This window comes from Salvelinus fontinalis, chromosome 6 (assembly GCF_029448725.1).
Source record: "Salvelinus fontinalis isolate EN_2023a chromosome 6, ASM2944872v1, whole genome shotgun sequence".
In the NCBI taxonomy this organism is placed as follows: domain Eukaryota; kingdom Metazoa; phylum Chordata; class Actinopteri; order Salmoniformes; family Salmonidae; genus Salvelinus; species Salvelinus fontinalis.
Window position 1 is genome coordinate 58352913 of NC_074670.1, and position 25299 is coordinate 58378211.

At 41.1% G+C, this 25299-nt stretch overlaps 1 protein-coding gene across 5 annotated transcripts in view; it reads left to right on the forward strand.

Annotated features, from left to right (window-relative positions):
- Positions 1 to 25299, forward strand: part of diaph2 (diaphanous-related formin 2) — a 727774-nt gene that overhangs the window by 602959 nt on the left and 99516 nt on the right. For all 5 annotated transcript variants that reach the window (XM_055927231.1, XM_055927234.1, XM_055927235.1 and 2 more), the window contains one exon: positions 15213 to 15348. In XM_055927231.1, coding sequence (XP_055783206.1) covers positions 15213 to 15348 — 136 coding nt within the window. The remainder of the gene's footprint in view (positions 1 to 15212; positions 15349 to 25299) is intronic.

Below are 25299 nucleotides of genomic sequence, written 5' to 3' on the forward strand. Positions count from 1 at the left end.
CTTTAGTAAGACATAGTCCTACTGTACTTTAACTCAACATTGACTTTAGTAAGACGTAGTCCTACTGTATTTTAACTCAACATTGACTTTAGTAAGACGTAGTCCTACTGTACTTTAACTCAGCATTGACTTTAGTAAGTTGTAGTTCTACTGAACTTTAACTCAACATTGACTTTAGTAAGACGTAGTTCTACTGTACTTTAACTCAACATTGACTTTAGTAAGACGTAGTCCTACTGTACTTTAACTCAACATTGACTTTAGTAAGACGTAGTCCTACTGTACTTTAACTCAACATTGACTTTAGTAAGACATAGTCCTACTGTATTTTAACTCAACATTGACTTTAGTAAGACATAGTCCTACTGTATTTTAACTCAACATTGACTTTAGTAAGACATAGTCCTACTGTACTTTAACTCAACATTGACTTTAGTAAGACATAGTCCTACTGTACTTTAACTCAACATTGACTTTAGTAAGACATAGTCCTACTGTACTTTAACTCAACATTGACTTTAGTAAGACGTAGTCCTACTGTATTTTAACTCAACATTGACTTTAGTAAGACGTAGTCCTACTGTACTTTAACTCAGCATTGACTTTAGTAAGTTGTAGTTCTACTGTACTTTAACTCAACATTGACTTTAGTAAGACGTAGTTCTACTGTACTTTAACTCAACATTGACTTTAGTAAGACGTAGTCCTACTGTACTTTAACTCAACATTGACTTTAGTAAGACGTAGTCCTACTGTACTTTAACTCAACATTGACTTTAGTAAGACATAGTCCTACTGTACTTTAACTCAACATTGACTTTAGTAAGACATAGTCCTACTGTATTTTAACTCAACATTGACTTTAGTAAGACATAGTCATACTGTACTTTAACTCAACATTGACTTTAGTAAGACATAGTCCTACTGTATTTTAACTCAACATTGACTTTAGTAAGACATAGTCCTACTGTACTTTAACTCAACATTGACTTTAGTAAGTTGTAGTCCTACTGTACTTTAACTCAACATTGACTTTAGTAAGACGTAGTTCTACTGTACTTTAACTCAACATTGACTTTAGTAAGACATAGTCCTACTGTATTTTAACTCAACATTGACTTTAGTAAGACGTAGTCCTACTGTACTTTAACTGAAAACATTGACTTTAGTAAGACGTAGTCCTACTGTACTTTAACTCAACATTGACTTTAGTAAGACGTAGTCCTACTGTACTTTAACTCAACATTGACTTTAGTAAGACATAGTCCTACTGTATTTTAACTCAACATTGACTTTAGTAAGACATAGTCATACTGTACTTTAACTCAACATTGACTTTAGTAAGACATAGTCCTACTGTATTTTAACTCAACATTGACTTTAGTAAGACGTAGTCCTACTGTACTTGAACTGAAAACATTGACTTTAGTAAGACATAGTCCTACTGTACTTTAACTCAACATTGACTTTAGTAAGTTGTAGTCCTACTGTACTTTAACTCAACATTGACTTTAGTAAGACATAGTCCTACTGTACTTTAACTCAACATTGACTTTAGTAAGACATAGTCCTACTGTATTTTAACTCAACATTGACTTTAGTAAGACATAGTCCTACTGTACTTTAACTCAACATTGACTTTAGTAAGACATAGTCCTACTGTACTTTAACTCAACATTGACTTTAGTAAGACATAGCCCTACTGTACTTTAACTCAACATTGACTTTAGTAAGACATAGTCCTACTGTATTTTAACTCAACATTGACTTTAGTAAGACATAGTCCTACTGTATTTTAACTCAACATTGACTTTAGTAAGACATAGTTCTACTGTACTTTAACTCAACATTGACTTTAGTAAGACATAGTCCTACTGTACTTTAACTCAACATTGACTTTAGTAAGACGTAGTCCTACTGTACTTTAACTCAACATTGACTTTAGTAAGACATAGTCCTACTGTACTTTAACTCAACATTGACTTTAGTAAGACATAGTCCTACTGTACTTTAACTCAACATTGACTTTAGTAAGACATAGTCCTACTGTACTTTAACTCAACATTGACTTTAGTAAGACATAGTCCTACTGTATTTTAACTCAACATTGACTTTAGTAAGACATAGTCCTACTGTATTTTAACTCAACATTGACTTTAGTAAGACATAGTCCTACTGTATTTTAACTCAACATTGACTTTAGTAAGACATAGTCCTACTGTACTTTAACTCAACATTGACTTTAGTAAGACGTAGTCCTACTGTACTTTAACTCAACATTGACTTTAGTAAGTTGTAGTCCTACTGTACTTTAACTCAACATTGACTTTAGTAAGACATAGTCCTACTGTACTTTAACTCAACATTGACTTTAGTAAGACGTAGTCCTACTGTATTTTAACTCAACATTGACTTTAGTAAGACGTAGTCCTACTGTACTTTAACTCAGCATTGACTTTAGTAAGTTGTAGTTCTACTGAACTTTAACTCAACATTGACTTTAGTAAGACGTAGTTCTACTGTACTTTAACTCAACATTGACTTTAGTAAGACGTAGTCCTACTGTACTTTAACTCAACATTGACTTTAGTAAGACGTAGTCCTACTGTACTTTAACTCAACATTGACTTTAGTAAGACGTAGTCCTACTGTACTTTAACTCAACATTGACTTTAGTAAGACGTAGTCCTACTGTACTTTACCTCAACATTGACTTTAGTAAGACATAGTCCTACTGTACTTTAACTCAACATTGACTTTAGTAAGACATAGTCCTACTGTACTTTAACTCAACATTGACTTTAGTAAGACATAGTCCTACTGTACTTTAACTCAACATTGACTTTAGTAAGACATAGTCCTACTGTATTTTAACTCAACATTGACTTTAGTAAGACATAGTCCTACTGTATTTTAACTCAACATTGACTTTAGTAAGACATAGTCCTACTGTACTTTAACTCAACATTGACTTTAGTAAGTTGTAGTCCTACTGTACTTTAACTCAACATTGACTTTAGTAAGACATAGTCCTACATTGACTTTAGTAAGACATAGTCCTACTGTACTTTAACTCAACATTGACTTTAGTAAGACATAGTCCTACTGTATTTTAACTCAACATTGACTTTAGTAAGACGTAGTCCTACTGTACTTTAACTCAGCATTGACTTTAGTAAGTTGTAGTTCTACTGTACTTTAACTCAACATTGACTTTAGTAAGACGTAGTTCTACTGTACTTTAACTCAACATTGACTTTAGTAAGACGTAGTCCTACTGTACTTTAACTCAACATTGACTTTAGTAAGTTGTAGTCCTACTGTACTTTAACTCAACATTGACTTTAGTAAGACATAGTCCTACTGTACTTTAACTCAACATTGACTTTAGTAAGACATAGTCCTACTGTCTTTTAACTCACCAATGACTTTAGTAAGACATAGTCCTACTGTACTTTAACTCAACATTGACTTTAGTAAGACATAGTCCTACTGTATTTTAACTCAACATTGACTTTAGTAAGACGCAGTCCTACTGTACTTTAACTCAACATTGACTTTAGTAAGTTGTAGTCCTACTGTACTTTAACTCAACATTGACTTTAGTAAGACGTAGTTCTACTGTACTTTAACTCAACATTGACTTTAGTAAGACATAGTCCTACTGTATTTTAACTCAACATTGACTTTAGTAAGACGTAGTCCTACTGTACTTTAACTCAACATTGACTTTAGTAAGACATAGTCCTACTGTACTTTAACTCAACATTGACTTTAGTAAGACATAGTCCTACTGTACTTTAACTCAACATTGACTTTAGTAAGACATAGTCCTACTGTACTTTAACTCAACATTGACTTTAGTAAGACATAGTCCTACTGTATTTTAACTCAACATTGACTTTAGTAAGACATAGTCCTACTGTATTTTAACTCAACATTGACTTTAGTAAGACATAGTCCTACTGTACTTTAACTCAACATTGACTTTAGTAAGACATAGTCCTACTGTACTTTAACTCAACATTGACTTTAGTAAGTTGTAGTCCTACTGTACTTTAACTCAACATTGACTTTAGTAAGACATAGTCCTACTGTACTTTAACTCAACATTGACTTTAGTAAGACGTAGTCCTACTGTATTTTAACTCAACATTGACTTTAGTAAGACGTAGTCCTACTGTACTTTAACTCAGCATTGACTTTAGTAAGTTGTAGTCCTACTGTACTTTAACTCAACATTGACTTTAGTAAGACGTAGTTCTACTGTACTTTAACTCAACATTGACTTTAGTAAGACGTAGTCCTACTGTACTTTAACTCAACATTGACTTTAGTAAGTTGTAGTCCTACTGTACTTTAACTCAACATTGACTTTAGTAAGACGTAGTCCTACTGTACTTTAACTCAACATTGACTTTAGTAAGTTGTAGTCCTACTGTACTTTAACTCAACAATGACTTTAGTAAGACATAGTCCTACTGTACTTTAACTCAACATTGACTTTAGTAAGACATAGTCCTACTGTCTTTTAACTCACCAATGACTTTAGTAAGACATAGTCCTACTGTACTTTAACTCAACATTGACTTTAGTAAGACATAGTCCTACTGTATTTTAACTCAACATTGACTTTAGTAAGACGTAGTCCTACTGTACTTTAACTCAACATTGACTTTAGTAAGACATAGTCCTACTGTACTTTAACTCAACATTGACTTCAGTAAGACGTAGTTCTACTGTACTTTAACTCAACATTGACTTTAGTAAGACATAGTCCTACTGTATTTTAACTCAACATTGACTTTAGTAAGACGTAGTCCTACTGTACTTTAACTGAAAACATTGACTTTAGTAAGACGTAGTCCTACTGTACTTTAACTCAACATTGACTTTAGTAAGACGTAGTCCTACTGTACTTTAACTCAACATTGACTTTAGTAAGACATAGTCCTACTGTACTTTAACTCAACATTGACTTTAGTAAGACATAGTCCTACTGTTCTTTAACTCAACATTGACTTTAGTAAGACATAGTCCTACTGTACTTTAACTCAGCATTGACTTTAGTAACATAACATGAAGCACATGTCAAGTCTCTCTATTCCTTGAGAGAGAGCACAGGTAAATGCTGCACTAAAGAAATATGTAAAAAAAATACCAACAGCAGTGGAGGAAAGCTTCACTCAATCCTTTCATACTTCTATCTCATGCCATTAAATTCTTGGCTCATGCATTTTACTATCTCAGAACTAAGAAAGTTGGTCCCATTTTTAGACTAGGTGGTGAATTAACTTATTTCATCCAGAGTTGACAAATACATTTGCCTGACAGACCTGGGAGCCTGATGACACAGGGGCGGGCTTATAGGACAGATTAAAGCATACATAAACTGTAGATGCTTCCCAAATGAAACCCCATGCCTTTCATAGTGCACTACTTTTGACCATGGCACCATTTGGTACGCAGCCTGTGCCTGAATGTATAATGTATCATGGAAGCGTGTAAGTTCCATACTGATAAAAGAGACTTTGGAAGCTTCTTATCCCCTTTAAATGGACACGGAAAGAAAAGACAGTACCTCCGCCTTCGGTGCTTCAAAGAGTCAAGCAGGTCTTAAGCAGGTAGAGGGGTGGGGTAAGTCTGTTGAGGTCTGGGCTTATTGAAACTCTGAAGAGCTTGGAGCCGTGGAGGCTGGCTCTTCCTATTCTAAACATTATTTCTGCATAAGTGTAATAGATATATTACCTCCCACTGTTTTCAAGGAGCTAGTTAGTAGTATCCGGGTTTCTCTGAATACAATGATATAATAAGAATTATATCGTGGCAATAGGGTTTTACCACCTTGATAATATAAATACACTATATATACAAAAGTATGTGGACACCCCTTCAAATTCGGCTATTTCAGCCACATCTGTTGCTGACAGGTGTATAACATCGAGCACACAGCCATGCAATCTCCATAGCCCAACATTGCTAGTAGAATGGCCTTACTGAAAATCTCAGTGACTTTCAACATGGCACCGTCATAGGATGCAACTTTTCTAACAAGTCAGTTTGTCAAATGTCTGTCCTGCTAGAGTTGCTCTGATCAACTGTATGTGCTGTTATTGTGAAGTGGAAACGTCTAGGTGCAACAACGGCTCAGCCGCCAAGTGGTAGGACACAGAATGGGACCGCCGAGTGCTGAAGCGTGTAGAGCGTAAAATATTGTCTGTCCTCAGATGCAACACTGCAGAGTTCCAAACTGCCTCTGGAAGCAACATCAGCACAAGAATTGTTCATCGGGAGTTTTATGAAATGGGTTTCCATGGCCGAGAAGTCGCACACTAGCCTCAGATCACCATGCACAATGCCAAGCGTTGGGCTGGAGTGGTGTAAAGCTCACCGCCATTGGACTCTGGAGCAGTGGATACATGTTCTCTGGAGTGATGAACCACGCCTTACCATCTGGCAGTCTGACGGACAAATCTGGGTTTGGAGGATATCAGGTGAAGGCTACCTGCCTGAATGCATAGTGCCACGTTTGGTGGAGGAGGAATAATGGTCTGGGGCTGTTTTTCATGGTTTGGGCTAGGCCCCTTAGTTACAGTTTGAAGGCCCTTTCCTGTTTCAACATGACAATGCCCCCGTGCACAAAGCCAGGTACGTACAGAAAATGGTTTGTCGAGATCGGTGAGGAAGAACTTGACTGGCCTGTACAGAGCCCTGAACTCAACCCCATCCAAAACCTTTGGGATGAATTGGAACTCTGATTGCGAGCCAGTCTTAAATCACCTAACATCAGTGCGACCTCACTAATGCTCTTGTGGCTGAATGGAAGCAAGTCCCCTCAGCAATGTTCCAATATCTAATGGAAAGACTTCCCAGAAGAGTGGAGGCTGTTATAGCAGCAAAGGAGGACCAGTTCCATATTAATGCCCATGATTTTGGAATGAGATGTTCGACGAGCAGGTGTCCACATACTTTTGTCAACGCAGTGTATATATGTTTCTTTGGAAATGAACAATACTTTATTACATTTTCTGTTCTCAGAAATGGTTGTTCCAGGAAAGGTATTCAAAGTCATGTACAGTAGGACCACATTGAGACAAATTACTTATAATGACCCAGTTATAAACTAAATCATGTGTATGAGTACATTTCCTGGGACAATCTTTTTTTGAGAACACTCAAAAGTCATGTATTGTTAATTTCAATTCAATTTAAGAACACAGAAACTGCTTGCTTTGGATATATTTAGATTATCAAGGGAGTAAAACTAAACCATGATCAGTTGACATCAGTATATAAACACAAAACCTCAAGGAAAGTATCCAGGAAAGTAGTACAGAGTAAATGATACAACAGTAACATCTTTCCAGTTTATTCAAAAACACAGATATGACATTTATTGGAATGAATGTGAGGTGAATCTAAAATAAAATGTCAGAAAACACATTCATCATAAAAATTAAAAGCCCAGAATGCTCAAGAGGGATATTTGTGGACCAAGACAAACTCAAACGGTGATGAACAAAGCAGAGACCCTACCTCCCGGGAAGAAGTCTCTTAAACATTTATTTAACTATTTTCTCCCTCCATCTCTCCCTCTCCTCCCGGTGCCCCCAAAAATGTAATGTGTCAGGATGATGACACAATGTCCAGAAGATACGCTCAAAGTCTTCCAAACCTATTAGTGTGAATGGCAAGGTCTTCTTGTCTGAGTATCTTCTCTCTCTGTTCTCTCTCCTCTCTCTCTCCCCACCCCTCCCTCCCTCCCATATGTATAACTAACTTTCATTCTCGTGATCAAAGAGTACCAGCGTTCGACACGGCGCTCCCCCAAGGAGTTGCTGTTGCGCAGCCTCTAAAAAGGAGACGTCCGCTAATAAATTAATTATTCTCTCAAGCAAATAGCTCTTTATGAATAAGTTATTACTGATTTAGACTTCAATGCCAAGGAGTAGGAGAGGTCTGGGGAAGTGGGGGGTTGAGTTGAGGGTTGGGATAGAGAGTGAGGGTGTTGTTAGTGTATAAAATAAACAATCGTCTGGTTTTCCTTTCTTGCCGGAAGACTCATTTAACAGATGCTTCAATGCTTCTAACTTCCAGGAATGTGTGGTGATCGATGCATTCATTCTGGTTGTTGTTTGTTTTTCTACCTGTAAAACTGAAAGAATGTAGACGTTTCCTCTGCAACTATAGATGCTAGCTAACAGCCCTTACCCTTTGCACCATGTTAAGCTTGGCTAGCCAGTAGCAGCCTAGCGGGATATTGTGAATCTGTCTTGGGAAGGGTATTTATCCTTTGGCTACGCTAACGGTATGTTCCTTGCATCACCCATCACTTACCTTACAGCCACTGAGGGTATATATCATTCTGAACCAGCCATAGTGATACAGCAAAAGGATATTGTGACTGGTCGGCAGTTGGGGTCATTAAGGAAATTCATATTCACAACAGATACCTCATTTAACTTTCCAATTGATTTTAAGCTGACACCCATTCAACATGCACAGCAAATGTTCATGGTATGGGCTTCAAGTCATTGAGGCTAAACATTCATTCGGCGGTATCACAGAGCGTTGTTTGGCCTTTGTAAAACATTCATTACACACAGGGGCATCCCAGATAATAAAGACCTTGATTGGAATGCTACTTTCCTCTAAATTGCTTTGACTAAAAAGCCTCTGCTTAATTCAACGCCGACCGACATGAGGCATTTGAGTAAACGCAATGACTGACAGCCCTCATAGAGCTAACTACAACAGATAAGAGAATCCATTAGCCATGGGTTTTTTCTACTCTTGACGAGGCCAATAAAAATCATTTTATTTTGGCGCAGGAAGTCCATATATGTGGAAATACCCTGACATTTTTTTTATTTCAATGCAGCTGCCATATTTGGAGATGGAGTCGGGGGTGAAATGCAGTCAACCAGCTCTGTGTGTGTAATCCTGACTCAGAGCAGAGAGGAGGATCTCTGTATAAACAAGTTAGCAAAGCCTGGGCAGGTGGATGTTGAGCTAACAGTCTTAGTCGTTAATTGACTGAATAAGACCAATAAAGCCAGACTAATGTGTGTGGGGTTGCAAGAAGGAGCATCATCACATAATCTTAGCGATCAAATTATAATGGCCAGAGTGTGTGTGTGTGTGCATGTCGTTGTGTTTGCGTGACGTTGTGTGTGTGTGTATGTTTGCGTGACCGAGTGTGTGTTTCTGTGTGTGTGTGTGTGTGTCCGTCTTTTCAGGGCCATTGGCTCGATCTCAAAAGCATGCTCATGCCCTGACACTGACAGTATGAAGAGTCATCGTGATGATAATGGTACTGGTAATATGATGCCTCTCCTCCCACTACACTTTGTCTGTTACTGCTTCTTCCTCCTCGGCAGCTGCTACAGTAATCCTCTAACACACACACACACTAGGTTTATCCAATATATATTTGCATAGACACTGGCTCTCAGTGATTAAGTCACTGATATTCACACTGCAGGCATTATTCAACCTAAACTGGTCACAGGATTTCAATTTATTCAGGATAACCCTTCAATAAAGAAAAAATATAGTATTGTGTCTTAAAGACTACCAAGTTAGTGTATTTGTACCTCATAAGTTCCCGACACAATTTCATTAGAAGCTGGCACGTACAGCAACAGATGGCTGATAAACACTTAGGCAGCCCAAGGTTCTGTTGTGCTACAGTGATCATGTTTGTCAAATCTACAACATCTATTTGTTTGTGTTTGTGTTTGTTTGTGTGTGTGTGTGTGTGTGTGTGTGTGTGTGTGTGTGTGTGTGTGTGTGTGTGTGTGTGTGTGTGTGTGTGTGTGTGTGTGTGTGTGTGTGTGAAATCAGTGGTGCAACAGAAAGGAGCAATTAAAACAGCTCTGTTCCAATATCCACACTAGCATATACCACTTGGTATGAAGCAATGTATTGAACATGCATTCTATTTACGGACAAGCCAACAGTCTCTGGACTGGGCAAACGCATGTTTAGGAGCAGAAGCTGATAGGGGGGAGCAGTAAACAAGTCATGAATTATTGAATTGGATTGAATTGAAGAAGAACCTGAAAGGGGAATGTCTTCTGGCCCATGCTCAGTGCAGGGGATGTTCAGAAAATGTCTCTGAAATTCTCCAGCCAGGTGAGGAGGTCAGAGCGATCCTAATTCTACATCTCCACAACACAGAGCAGAGAACAGAGAGAAGGCCTCAGTATCACTGCAGCCCTTGTCCCTATTGGGTCCTGGTAAAAGAAAATGTACACACACACCACCCACACACACGCGATCCCTCTTGTGCCGGTAGCAGCAGTGCCTATTACCATTTAGGACCATGGAGAGTGACAAAGTGTCGCTGCACAAAGTCAGCCGTTTTGGGGATGGATGAGACCATTCTGGTAACTACGGCTGTAGTAATACAGTAGTCACCTCCTAAAAAGGGACTTAGTGGCTATCTACATGAAGCAACTTCTTTATATGCATTTTCTACAGCAAGATGATATCACTTAATGCCTCGTTATCATTATGAGCTAGCTTGCTAATTATCTTTTGGATAGTGAGAATTAAGAATACACAGCAGGTTTATGTGATAGACACTGTAGTTTTTAGTTTTACCCTCCCCACTCAGACCACTCCCAGGCAGTCTGAGCAAATTCTTTGCTTAAGCAATTGCTCTCTGTTAAGAAGCTTTTTTTCTTTCTTTTTGACCATTTTAATGTAAAACAATCCCAGTAAGGTACTTAATTGATACCTAGAAAGGATTTGATATGGAGATAAAAAGCGGCTGCGATGTTCCAATATTACACAGAGAGTTTTAAGTTAGGATTTTTTCCTCTCTAACTCTCTCTAAACACAATTACCCTGTCTCTCGCTATCTCTCTCTCTCTCCCTCTCTACCTTGCCCTCTCTATCTACTCCCCTCTCTCTCCATTCAATTCAATTTTCATTTCAATTTAAGGTCTTTATTGGCATGGGAAACATATGTTAACATTGCCAAAGGAAGTGGAGTAGATAATATACAAAAGTGAAATAAACAATAAAAATGAACAGTAAACATTACACTCATGTACAAATGGTTAAAGTACAAAAGGGAAAATAAATAAGCATAAATATGGGTTGTATTTACAATGGTGTTTGTTTTTCACTGGTTGACATTTTCTTGTGACAACAGGTCACAAATCTTGCTGCTGTGATGGCACACAGTGGTATTTCACCCATTAGATATGGGGGTATATCAAAATTGGGTTTGCTTTCTAATTCTTTGTGGGTCTGTATAATCTGGGGGAAATATGTGTCCAATATGGTCATACATTGGGCAGGTGGTTAGGAAGTGCAGCTCAGTTTCCACCTCATTTTGTGGGCAGTGTGCACATAGCCTGTCTTCTCTTGAGAGCCAGGTCTGCCTACGGCGGCCTTTCTTAATAGCAAGGCTATGCTCACTGAGTTTGTACATAGTCAAAGCTTTCCTTAAGTTTGGGTCAGTCACAGTGGTCAGGTATTCTGCCACTGTGTACTCTCTGTTCAGGACCAAATATCTGTCTCTGGCGGCTCCTGACTGACGGCTCTGGTGGCGACTGACGGACGGCTCTGGCGGCGACTGACGGACGGCTCTGGCGGCAACTGACGGACGGCTCTGGCGGCGACTGACGGACGGCTCGGGCGGCGACTGACGGACGGCTCTGGCGGCTCCTGACTGACGGACGGCTCTGGCGGCTCCTGACTGACGGACGGCTCTGGCGGCTCCTGACTGACGGACGGCTCTGGCGGCTCCTGACTGACGGACGGCTCTGGCGGCTCCTGACTGACAGACGGCTCTGGCGGCGACTGACGGACGGCTCTGGCGGCTCCTGACTGACGGACGGCTCTGGCGGCTCCTGACTGACGGACGGCTCTGGCGGCTCCTGACAGACGGGCGGCTCTGACGGCTCAGGACAGACGGGCGGCTCTGGCGGCTCCTGACTGACGGACGGCTCTGGCGGCTCCTGACAGACGGACGGCTCAGGACAGACGGACGGGCGGCTCAGACGGCGCTGGACAGACGGACGGCTCAGACGGCGCTGGACAGACGGGAGACCCTGGCGGCGCTGGATAAACGGGAGACTCTGGCGGCGCTGGACAGGCGGGAGACTCTGGCAGCGCTGAGCAGGCGGGAGCACCTGTAGTGAGGAGACAGAGAGACAACCTGGTGCGGGTGGCTGCCATCAGAGGGCTGGTGTGTGGAGGTGGCACCGGATAGACCGGACCATGGAGGCGCACTGCAGGTCTTGAGCACCGAACCTACCCAACCCTACCTGGCTGAATGCTCCCCGTAGCCAAGCTGTGCTGGCGAACCGGGGACACCATGCGTAGGGCTGGTGCCATGTACCCCGGCCCGAGGAGACGCACTGGAGACCAGATGCGTTGAGCCGGCTTCATGGCACCTGGCTCGATGCCCACTCTAGCCCGGCCGATACGAGGCGCTGCTATGTACCACACCGGGCTATGCCTGCTCACCGGGGACACCGTGCGCCTCACGGCATAACACGGTGCCTGCCCGGTCCCACTCTCTCCAAAGTAAACACGGGGAGTTGGCTCAGGTCTCCTACCTGGCTTAGCCACACCCCCTGTGTGCCACCCCCAATACATTTTTGAGGCTGCCTCTCTGGCTTCCAGCCGCGTTACGTGCAGCCTCCTCATACCACCGCCTCTCCGCTTTCGCTGCCTCCAGCTCAGCCTTTGGGCGGCGATACTCTCCAGCCTGTGCCCAGGGTCCCTTACCCTCCAGAATCTCCTCCCATGTCCAAGAGTCCTGCGATCGCTGCTGCTGCTGCTTTTTCCCGGTACCACGCTGCTTGGTCCTTTGTTGGTGGGTGGTTCTGTAACGGCTGTCCTCCTCCTCATTTGAGGAGGAGTAAGAAATGTCGGACCAATGCGCAGCGTGGTATGTGTCCATAATATATTTTATTGAAACAAACGAACACAGAAACAAAACAATAAACGCCACGTGAAATAACAAACTGAAACAGTTCCGTGTGGAACACACAGACACGGAAGACAACCACCCACAAAACACAATAGAAAACAAGCTCCCTAAATATGGTTCCCAATCAGAGACAATGACTAACACCTGCCTCTGATTGAGAACCATATCAGGCCAAACTAAAAATCAAAACATAGAAAAATAAACATAGATATCCCACCCAACTCACGCCCTGACCATAAAACAAAGAAATTACAAAAGAACTAAGATCAGAACGGACATGGAGGTTTTTTTTTTTTGTCCAGTAGTTCATTCAAGGTAATTCGAGAATCCAGTGGGTTCTGGTAGTCTTTAATAGTTGATTCTAAGATTTGTAATTGACTATGTATATGTTTTTGCTGTTTGTTCTTTGTTGTGGAGTCAAACAGATCGGGGAAGGGGTTTACCCATACATCTCCATTTTAGATAGATAATTCTTTGTGTTGTTGTTTTAGTGTTTTCCAATTTTTCCAGAAGTGGTTAGCGTCAATGAATTCTTCAATTACACTGAGCTGATTTCTGACGTGCTGTTCCTTCTTTTGCGTTGAGTATTTCTGTATAGTTTTAGTGATTCACCATAGTGAAGGCGTAGACTCATGTTTTCCGGGTCTCTATGTTTTTGGTTGGACAGGTTTCTCAATTTCTTTCTTAGATTTTTGCATTCTTCATCAAACCATTTGTCGTTGTTCATTTTCTTTGAGATTTTTTTTCTATTTGAGATTCTATTTTTAGATTTTATAGGGAAGCTGAGAGGTCAAATATACTGTTAAGATTTTCTACTGCCAAGTTTACACCTTCACTATTACAGTGGAACGTTTTGTCCAGGAAGGTGTCTCACTCTGTCACTCTCCCTCTCCATTATTCCTTCTATATGTATCTCTTTATCTTTGCCTTTGTGAGTTTTTCTCCTCCTTCTCTTTCTCCACCCCCCTGCCCCCTCTCTCTCTCTCTCTCTCTCTCTCTCTCTCTCTCTCTCTCTCTCTCTCTCTCTCTCTCTCTCTCTCTCTCTCCGTCTCTCTCTTTCTCTGTCTCTCTCACTTTCTCTCTGTCTCTCTCACTTTCTCTCTCCGTCTCTCTATCTATCTATCTATCTATCTATCTCTCTCTCTCTCTCTCTGTCTCTCTGTCTCTCTGTCTCTCTGTCTCTGTCTCTCTGTCTCTGTCTCTGTCTCTGTCTCTCTCGCCCTCTCTCTCTGTCTCTCTCTCTCTGTCTCTCTCTCTCTCTCTCTCTCTCTGTCTCTCTCGCTCTCTCTGTCTCTCTCTCTGTCTCTCTCTCTGTCTCTCTCTGTGTCTCTCTCTCTTTCTGTGTCTCTCTCTCTTTCTCATTCTTTCTTTGCCTGTGTGTGACTTGTTCTCCTCCTTCTCTCTCTCCACCCCCCGCCCCCTCACTCTCTGTCTCTTCATCATTGTCATCTCACAAGGAGACAGTGACAGTGGGGGCTCTTGTCCTTGGACTTGGGAGCCAAGGCCCCACTTTTGACAGGCATGATGAGCTACTTGTTCCTTCCACACAATCACCCTAATACCTGAGTCTTAGTCGGGGAGGGGATGTTTGTCTGTCAACGTTCATTATATCAGACCACAGAGGAGGACAAGGGACGCAAGAAGGCACTCACACACACTTGCAAGCAGACATGCACAAACACACACTTGCAAATCCACAAATGTCTGAACAGTCACATACATGCATGCACATTTACACATGCACCCAGTCACGCACACTCACACACATTCCAGGAAGAGGTATGTCATGCCTGCGCCACATGCCTGGGGTGAGAGAACCTTTGTGGGCTCCAAAGCTCGTGTGGTAGTGTCTTCTTCCCCCCTTTCTCTCCCCTGGTGTCAGAACAGCCCTGTGCAACAGGAGATACCCCCCACTGTTTTCTGTTTCCTCCTCACTCCTTCCCTTCCCTGACACCTTGGTGACATTCTCGCCAGTGAAGAGGGCAGAGTGATATCTCTCTTCTTTCTCTTCTCTCTCTCTCTCCTGCATTGGTTCACTGCAGTGCCACACTCTGTTCCCCACCATCTATGTCGTGAAGACTCACAATACACTCCACACTGTGTCTGTGCAATATGCACTCTTAGGTCATCGACATTAGTCAGGCATACAAACAAGACAATGGAGAAGCAATAAGAGTCTCAAGACAAGACACTGTATGTAGTTACCTTCTATAGTAGAACATGTGTCCTCATGCCTGTGAGTCCATTCCCTCTACAGGAAGCCGTGAAGGACAACCACAAGAAGAGGGAGATGGAGGAGAAGATCAAGAGAGCCCGACTGGCCAAGGAGAAAGCGGAGCATGAGAAGCAGGAGCGCCAGCAGAAGAAGAAGCAGCTGATTGACATGAACAAAGGTACGCCACTTCTTCTGTCACTTCTAGAGAGAGACAGACAGAGAGAGATTGAGAGTGTGTTAGAGAGAGTGTGTGGGGGGAGGGGGCTATGTGTTTATGTGTCTGGGTGTGTGTGTGTGTGTTTGAGAGAGAGTATATGTGTGTGTTTGCGCAAGTGTGTGTGTGTGTGTGTGTGTGTGTGTGTGTGTGTGTGTGTGTGTGTGTGTGTGTGTGTGTGTGTGTGTGTGTGTGTGTGTGTGTGTGTGTGTGTGTGTGTGTGTGTGTGTGTGTGTGTGTGTGTGTGTGTGTGTGTGTGTGTGTGTGTGTGTGTTGAGGGGTGTGTAGCATGTGTGAGGGTTGAAGCATTGAACTGTACCTCACATTGAGTCTAACTGCAGGGGGTGGGAGATGCATCTTTATCACTGAGAAGAAATCACATGCTTCGCATGTGTTTTATCCTGTCTCTATTTAACAGCGAACAACAGTGTGGTATAGCATCCATATTCATATGTTTTGTTCAATATTCATATATGTATTATTGATATCATTGTGATGATGATTGCTAATAATAGTAGTCATAGTTATAGGCTAATAGTTACAGTACTACAGTATTAGTCAATGTAGTACAGCACATTATTTTCAGATAGCTACGTAAAAAAAAAAGTATATTTGAACCAAGGTATAAGTAGTACTATTAGTAGTTATAGTCGTCACCCTAATAGTAGCAGTAGAAATAGTCACAGTTACATCAAAGCCTGGCAGTTCCTGTGCGAATCCCTATTATGTCATTGTGTTCATCACTGTGGTGGCTGTTGGGTGTAGCTCAGCTCTGTGGGGTGACGAGCAGAGAGCTGGCCGCCTGCCGCCAGTGTCGTGGTGATGTAGGGATCTCAGGTCCACTGGCTTTGTAGAGCAGACAGTTGATAGGACTGGCACACAGAATCACACATACATTCATGAGGAGGCCCTTTTTTTCACCCCACTAGTCATGCTATTAAAACATTTAACAACCCTGGATGGCTAACATGGATTTTTTTCAAACATAGAAATGGAAGATAAATGAGAGGATAATCATTTTGAAATGTTCACAACCGTAAAACTTCAAGTGAGACATTTATTGTAGTTACAGGAAGTTTAAGAGAGATTTGTTGGAAGTTATTTCCCCTAACTTCCTGGTTTCGATTTGGACTTGGATTACTTTCTCTCTCCGACTCTGTCCCAGCCGGGTTGTTTATAGCTTATCGTTTTGACCGACTGCCTTTTTATCTTTCTCATAAACAGTGTAATGGTGGTGAAAACGCTATTGATTATTTCAGACGGCACAGTTATTCAGACATGGCAAATAGCAATAGAGATCTCTGTGCCCTATTACTGAATGACATTGAGACAGGCAGAATGTTGTGCCTAGAGGCCTTGGGGGGCTGGGAACCAGTCAGCGTGGTCTTTTTTGTTATTTTCTGACAAACACACTGGGAGTTTTTACAATCCACCAGCTTCAAATGTCACAGCTAGCCGAGGACCTTTCTGTAACTCTGCTGTGTTCAGCAATGTGACAAGCCGCTCCAAGTCACTCTCCATCACACACTGCTGCTCTAACTCTCTGCCAGATAATTGATGCATGCAACTTTTTCAAGCAGAGAACTCTTTGAAAGCTTCATTTTTAATAATCCAGAATGGCTGTCTTCTGAAGATGCCTGGGAAGCCTATCCCTCTCTCCTTTCGCTCTCTCTCTCTCTACTCTCTCTCGCTCTCGCTCTACTCTCTCTCGCTCTCGCTCTACTCTCTCTCTCTCTCTCTCGCTCTCTCTCTCATTCCTGTTCTCTCTGCCTCTGTCTGTTTCTCTCTGTTTCTCTCTTTCTCCCTTCCTCCCAGCTCTGTCCCTCCCCCTCTCTCTTACCCTCTCTTTATGTGTCTAAGCAGATGGAGGAAAGTAGGTGTGATATTAAATATTTCTGCTGGAGCAGATTTGGATCTCTGTTTCAGTCGGAAGACACCATAATACGTTGGGGGATGAATAAAACATGACAAGGACACGGACTGGTAGCCTGGAGCCTAAGAGATAGCATGGATACTCTGCCATCCCCGTCACCCGACTCCTGGTCTCTCCCGACTTTGTGTCTGATCATCCAGAAGTAGAAATTCTGAGCCTTTCAAGTTTCAAGGACGATGATACCTACAAGCTTTATATCATTGGCAGTTGGTGGTTCTGAAATCAATAAGCCAATACGATTTAGTCAAAGTCGACTCGTCCCCCTTAGAAATGTTATTTCGTCATATTTTATACCCTGACTAGGTAATTTTTGTGAAGTACAAGAAGGGGAATGACAGTTGGATGATTTTTTTACCCTGTCTAAATGGGACTATGAACAGCTAACTCAGCTTGATGGGGGTTAAAGGTTAGGGTTTCTCTGTCTTTTGTCTCTTGTGAATAGACTCTGTTTCTCTCTTTAGCTCTCTGTTCAGAACACAGATTAGACAGATTATTTTTCCATTGTATTCTTCATAATTGTTTCTACCCTGCTGGCTAGTATCAGCCTTCCTCTCCTACAGATGACAGCCTTGGGTGTGAGAGGCTCCTCGGCTAGCCTTGCTATCCACACTCATCACCAGCAGGCCTCATTGACGGCACTGTTGAAGAATTCTATGTGTACTTCAACAGTTTGCTGGAGTTAGTGAGTTGGATGCCTTACATCCATATTTTATGGCCCGGCATCAAACATGTTTTAATAAAAAGTTGGGGAAGATAAGGCAGTGTATGGTTTCTGAGGCAGATAATATTTTATTCTTCTAAACCATTTATCAATCATATCCAACCATTTTCAGCATTAATGTTGCATGGGTGGGCCGGTTATGGAGCTAGAATAGATCTCTACGTTTGATATAACACATTTTCTTGGACATGTATTTAATTCCAAATAATACTTTGTGATAATACATTTACACTTTCAACACCTTTATTGCAGGCAAATATCTTCTCACAGCCAGCTGGCACGAACATATGGCCATTCTTTTCCTGGAATGACATACATGTAAATTAAGCTTTTCAATATATATTTTCTATGGATTTATGCATTCATTCATTCCAAAATTTGATGGATCATACCATGGTGTTTAATGTAATTTCTAGGGGCTATTTTGGTAAAGAGATAGATTTAAGTCATTTTGCAAATTAAGAACTAATCCTCTTCACATGCAAATGATTAACAATGAAATGCATATTTAATGACAATTTAATAAATTTAGCTTTAAGAGGATGGTGGTGGTGGTATTGTGGGGGGAGAGGCTGATCGACAAATGCTTTTAGGAAATGGCACACGAGTGAAACTTGAGAATATGCCCTTTTGTGAGTTCAGTCAGCGAGTACTTCCTGGAACGCCCGTGATTGATGCGCGAGACAAGGGTCGGGCTAAATCTGTTTTCGTTGTGAAGTATTAGAAATACTAATATGGGAAATTGCTTATGAAATCATTACGTGCTTCTCTCCATTTGTTTTAATTTGCCCTAAGTGGATTCCCATATTCTCTTGGACTAACCAGATGTTCACCATTCAACCCAAATTGCTTTACCCCGGCTGCAAGTGAACGGGTGAGCCAACGCTGCTGTAAAACAGAGCCTAGATCTGCCGTAATCCTTCTGTCTCTAATAGGAAAAGATGTTTCATCCCAGCAGGGTATTTATTAGGCCGGCAGATATGAAACAATGTCACAGAGAGTGTTCAGACACAGCCTGTAGAGCGAGGGGGAGGGAGAAAGAGAGAGAGGGGGGCAGGAAGAGAGAAGGGTGGAGGGAGAGAGGAAGGGAGGGAGAGGGAGGAAAGGAGGGGGGAGGGAGGGGGAGAAAGAAATAGAGAGGAGCGAGAGAGAGAGGGCCACGGAAATGACTGGACATTCTAATGGGGAAAACACACAGGTCTGTTGAAGTTAAAACACACTTTATTTAGAAGTTGAATATCATTGATATTTTAACCATCAGAGGGAGTAGGGGAGTGGAGAAGAGGGCATTGGTGACACCCGTGCCTGGCTGGCATCAGACAGGGTCAGTATTGGAACAATTCAACAAGTTAAAAAGTCATTTGAACATGTTTCGTAATAACAAAGCAGATATCTGCTAGTAAATACAAAGCCTAGTCAGATGAATTTACATTTCACATGAATCACAACACACTTTATTTAAAAAGGATTAAAAGAATGACCACCATAATTTGATATGTTCATTCTCCTGTTTGGTCTGTATGTTAGCTTACATTATATAGTATTATGACATACAGCACCTTCAGAAAATATTCATACCCCTTGACTTATTTCACATTTGTTGTCTTACAGCCTGAATTGAAATGGATTACGTTACATTTTTTCTCACCCGTCTACACACAATACCTCATAATGACAGTGTTAAAAAAAAAAAAAAAATGTTTGTACATTTATTGGAAATTAAATACAGAAATATCTAATTTACATACAGTACCAGTCCAAAGTTTGGACACTCCATCTCATTCAAGGGTTTTTCTTTATTTTTTACTATTTTCTGCATTGTAGAATAATAGTGAAGACATCACAATTAAGGCAGCCCCCCGCACCTCTCTGATTCAGAGGGGTTGGGTTAAATGCGGGAGACACATTTCAGTTTACATTTACATTTACATTTAAGTCATTTAGCAGACGCTCTTATCCAGAGCGACTTACAAATTGGTGCATTCACCTTATGACATCCAGTGGAACAGCCACAAACAGTTGAATACATTCAGTTGGACAACTGACTAGGTATCCCTCTTTTCCTTTCCTCCTCCATGCTTCATGGTGGGAACTACACACGCAGATATAATCCGTTCACCTAATATGCGTATCACAAAGGTACGGTGGTTGGATCCAAAAATCTAAAATTTGGACTCATCAGACCAAAGGACAAATTTCCACCGGTCTAATGTCCATTGCTCGTGTTTCTTAGCCCATCAAGTCTCTTCTTCTTATTGGTGTCCTTTTCTAGTGGTTTCTTTGCAGCAATTCAACCACGATTCACGCAGTCTCCTCTGAACAGTTGATGTTGAGATGTGTCTGTTACTTGAACTCTGTGAAGCATTTATTTGGGCTGCAATCTGAGGTGCAGTTAATTGCTGATTTCTGAGGCTGGTAACTCTCATGAACTTATTCTCTGGAACAGAGGTAACTCTGGGTCTTCCTTTCCTGTGGCGGTCCTCATGAGATCCAGTTTCATCATAGCACTTGATCGTTTTCGCGACTGCACTTGAAGGAACTTTCAAAGTTCTTGAAATGTTCAGCATTGACTGACCTTCATGTCTTAAAGTAATGATGGACTGTCGTTTCTCTTTGCTTATTTGTGCTGTTCTTGCCATAATATAGACTTAGCCCTATTTGGTAAAATACCATCTTCTGTATACCACCCCTACCTTCCATATGTGTTATTTCATAGTGTTGATATCTTCAGTATTATTCTGCAATGTAGAAAATAGTAAAGATAAAGAAAAACCCTGGAATGACTAGGTGTGTCCAAACTTTTGACTGGTACTGTCAATATTCACACCCCTGAGTCAATGCATGTTAGAATCACCTTGGGCAGTTATTACTACAACTGTGAATCTTTCTGGGTAAGCCTCTGAGAGCTTTGCACGCCTGAATTGTGCAATATTAATTCTTCAAGCTTTGTCAAGTTGGTTGTTGATCATTGCTAGACAGCCATTTTCAAGTATTGCCAGAGATTTTCAAGACACTTTAAGTTCAAACTGTAACTAGGCCAGGAATATTCAATGTCGTCTTGGTAAGCAACTCAAGTGTATATTTGTCCTTGTGTTTTAAGTTATTGGCCTGCCTACAGGTGAATTTGTTTCCCAGTGTCTGTTGGAAAGCTTGAACTACGCTTGAAAATATGAAGAGTGGTACTCAGTGATATGTTGTGTTGGATTTGCCCCTAACATAGCATTTTCTTTTCAGGACATAAAGTACATTTCTTTGCCATTTTTTTTGCAGTTTTATTCTAGTGCCTTATTGCAAAAAGGATGCATGTTTTCGAATATTTTTCTGCACAGGTTTCCTTCTTTTCATTCTGTCATTTAGGTGAGTATTGTGGAGTAACTACAATGTTGTTGATCCATCCTTAGTTTTCTCCTATCACAGCGATTAAACTCTGGAACTGTTTTAAAGTCACCATTGGCCTCATGGGGAAATCCCTGAGCGGTTTCCTTTCTCTCGCAACTGAGTTAGTAATTTGTAAAAAATTCTAAAAACATAATTACACTTTGACATTATAGGGTATTGTTTGTAGGCTAGTGAAACAAAATCTCAATTTAATCCATTTTAAATTCAGGCTTTAACATAACAAAATGTGGAAAAAGTCAAGGGGTGTGAATTCTTTCTGAAGGCACTGTACATGTAATATGCACTGAGAAAGGGAATAGAAAACTTATTGTTGGTTAAATAGATAAACATTTTAAAGACATATGAAGTGAATTATGGAACCTAAGACATACAGTGGCTTGCGAAAGTATTCACCCCCTTGGCAATTTTCCTATTTTGTTTCCTTACAATGTGGAATTAAAATAGATATTTTAGGGGTTTGTATCATTTGATTTACACAACATGCCTACCACTTTGAAGATGTAAAATATTTCTTATTGTGAAACAAACAAGAAATAAGACAGAAAAACACAAAACTTGAGCGTGCATAACTATTCACCCCCCCCCCCCCCCGAAGTCAATAGTTCGTAGAGCCACCTTTTGCAGCAATTACAGCTGCAAGTCTCTTGGGGTATGTCTCTATAAGCTTGGCATATCTAGCCACTGCGGTTTTGACCATTCTTCAAGGCAAAACTGCTCCAGCTCCTTTAAGTTGGATGGGTTCCGCTGGTGTACAGAAATCTTTAAGGCATACCACAGATCCTCAATTAGATTGAAGTCTGGGCTTTGACTAGGCCATTCCAAGACATTTAAATGTGTCCCCTTAAACCACTCGAGTGTTGCTTTAGCAGTATGCTTAGGGTCATTGTCCTGCTGGAAGGTGAACCTCCATCCCAGTCTCAAATCTCTGGAAGACTGAAACAGGTTTCCCTCAAGAATTTCCCTGTATTTAGCGCCATCCATCATTCCTTCAATTCTGACCAATTTCCCAGTCCTTGTCGATGAAAACCATCCCCACAGCATGATGCTGCCGCCACAATGCTTCTCTGTGGGGATGGTGTATTCTCAGGGTGATGAGAGGTGTTGGGTTTGCGCCAGACATAGCGTTTTCCTTGATGGCCAAAAAGCTAAATTTTAGTCTCATCTGACCAGAGTACCTTCCATATGTTTGGGGTGTCTCCCACATGCCTTTTGGCGAACACCAAATGTGTTTGCTTATTTCTTTCTTAAGCAATGTCTTTTTTCTGTCAACTCTTTCGTAAAGCCCAGCTCTGTGGAGTGTACGGCTTAAAGTGGTCCTATGGACAGATTCTCCAATCCCCGCTGTGGAGCTTTGCAGCTCCTTCAGGGTTATCTTTGGTCTCTTTGTTGCCTCTCTGATCAATGCCCTCCTTGCCTGGTCTGTGAGTTTTGGTGGGCGGCCCTCTCTTGGCAGGTTTGTTGTGGTGCCATATTCTTTCCATTTTTTAATAATGTATTTAATGGTGCTCCGTGGGATGTTCAAAGTTTCAGATATTTTTTTATGACCCAACCCTGATCTGTACTTTTCCACAACTTTGTCCCTGACTTGTTTGGAGAGCTCCTTGGTCTTCATGGTGCCGCTTGCTTAGTGGTGCCTCTTGCTTAGTGGTGTTGCAGTCTTTCAGAACTGTTGTATATATACTGAGATCATGTGACACTTAGATTGCACACAGGTGGACTTTATTTAACTTATTATGTGACTTCTGAAGGTAATTAGTTGCACCATATCTTATTTAAGGGCTTCATAGCAAAGGGGGTGAATACACATGCACATACCACTTTTCTGTTGTTTTTTTTGTTTTGTTTTTTGAAACAAGTAATTTTTTTAATTTCACTTCACCAATTTTGACTATTATGTCCATTACATGAAATCCAAATAAAAATCAATTTAAATTACAGGTTGTAATGCAACAAAATAGAAAAAACGCCAAGGGGGATGAATACTTTTGCAAGGTACTGTATTCTGGACTGAAAATATTTTCAGGTTACAACTTGCTACAATAACAATGGCTGTATGTTGTGTCATGTATTACAATGACCCACTTATGCCTAGCTACCTAGCTGCCTAGCTACTTAACTACCTAGCTACCTAACTGTCTAGCTGCTTGGCTACCTAGCTGCCTAGCTACTGAACTACCAAGCTACCTAGCTGCCTAGCTACTTAACTACCTAGCTACCTAACTGTCTAGCTGCTTGGCTACCTAGCTGCCTAGCTACTTAACTACCTAGCTACCTAACTGTCTAGCTGCTTGGCTACCTAGCTACCTAACTGTCTAGCTGCTTGGCTACCTAGCACACAGTATTTGCTCAGCAGTTTTTGTTGTTGTGTGATCATACGTAATTTAAAAATGTATATTTATATAGCTCTACAGGGAATTAGGAGGACGAAAACAAACCACAGTTTTCAACCAAAACCAATCGTTCGCAAACTATTCCAGCCATTTATAAAATACACAGATAGTTGGAGGCTCACAGATGATTTTTTCCTAATTCACTTTTACCTGCAAGTGATCATTCTTCACGGTGCAAATTAAAATCCACTCATCCAGTCCAATCCATTTTTACAACAGCTTGCAGGCACTGGCAGAATTCAGTTTCATACAATTCTCTTCTCTGGGGAAATGTCATCAACAATTGAGAGGGAGGCTTTGGCTTTTGGCTGAGGTGGTTTAGGCTATTCACTGATATCAATGTTTACTGTGTACCAGCTCAAGTGATGTTGAATTGAACCTTTCTCTTGTTCAATTCAGAGTTCAAAATAAGATGAACAACTGCTTGCCTTAACATAACAGCACACCATTTCCTTGAAATTATTCTGGGTTTATTAGTAAAAGCAAGGTAGCAATCTTCCTAATCTCTCTAAGCGGTGTGGACACCGTGTTTACATATAGTCAGGAACTAAGTAAGTCGGGATGTTTTGAGACTTTTCACCGGTTGTATAATGAGACGATTGTGTCATTTGCTTTTCATTTGTTATTTTATTATTAAAAGGCACTGTTCAAGATTGACTGAGTGCAACCATTTCAAAAGCATCACTTTTGCTGATGATAGCCCATCTAGTAAGCATGCTCAGTTCACTGGGCCTATTAGATTAAGGAAGAGGATGCCTCCGTGGCTCTGTAGAGAGAGAACAACTGTGAATGTTGACAACGATGGACACTAACGTCTATTTATGCATTCTCCCTGTCTGCTTTTCAGCTTGAAGAGACTACATGTCTCCAAGAAAAATATGTGGGTGTCTTGCTTTTCACATAAAGTATACGTTACAGCAAAAAGGTACAATAGACCACCGGTATTACAATAGACCACCGGTATTACAGTAGACCGGTTATGGAAAAATCAGCAAAGAATCACCAGTGGCTTTGATATACATTTGTATACATTTATATTCTACTTATGCTGATTATCCACATGTTACTATACAGTAGCATACCTCATCCACGTCGTTCTCAATCTCTCTACCTAGCTAACAGGTTCAGGCTTGTGTCGTCTTGAATGCTGATTGTGCATATGTGCCAATCTCCATTAGCAACGCGTGCCATGCTCGGGGGAGCCGGAGATGTTTTTGCCGTTGCCAGGGCCGACAGTAACACAAGAGTGACAGAGCGGTGTGAGGGGGAAGTGGATTGATGGTGGTGTGTGACAGTGACAGCTAGCACGCGTTAGGGCTAGAGAGAGCATACCTGTATGTTAATAATTCGATGTGTTCATTCTCCTGTTTGGTCTGTATGTTAGCTTATATAGTATTATGACATACATATAATATGCACTGAGAATGAGAATAGATAACTTTATTGTTGGTTAAAGAGATAAACAGTACATC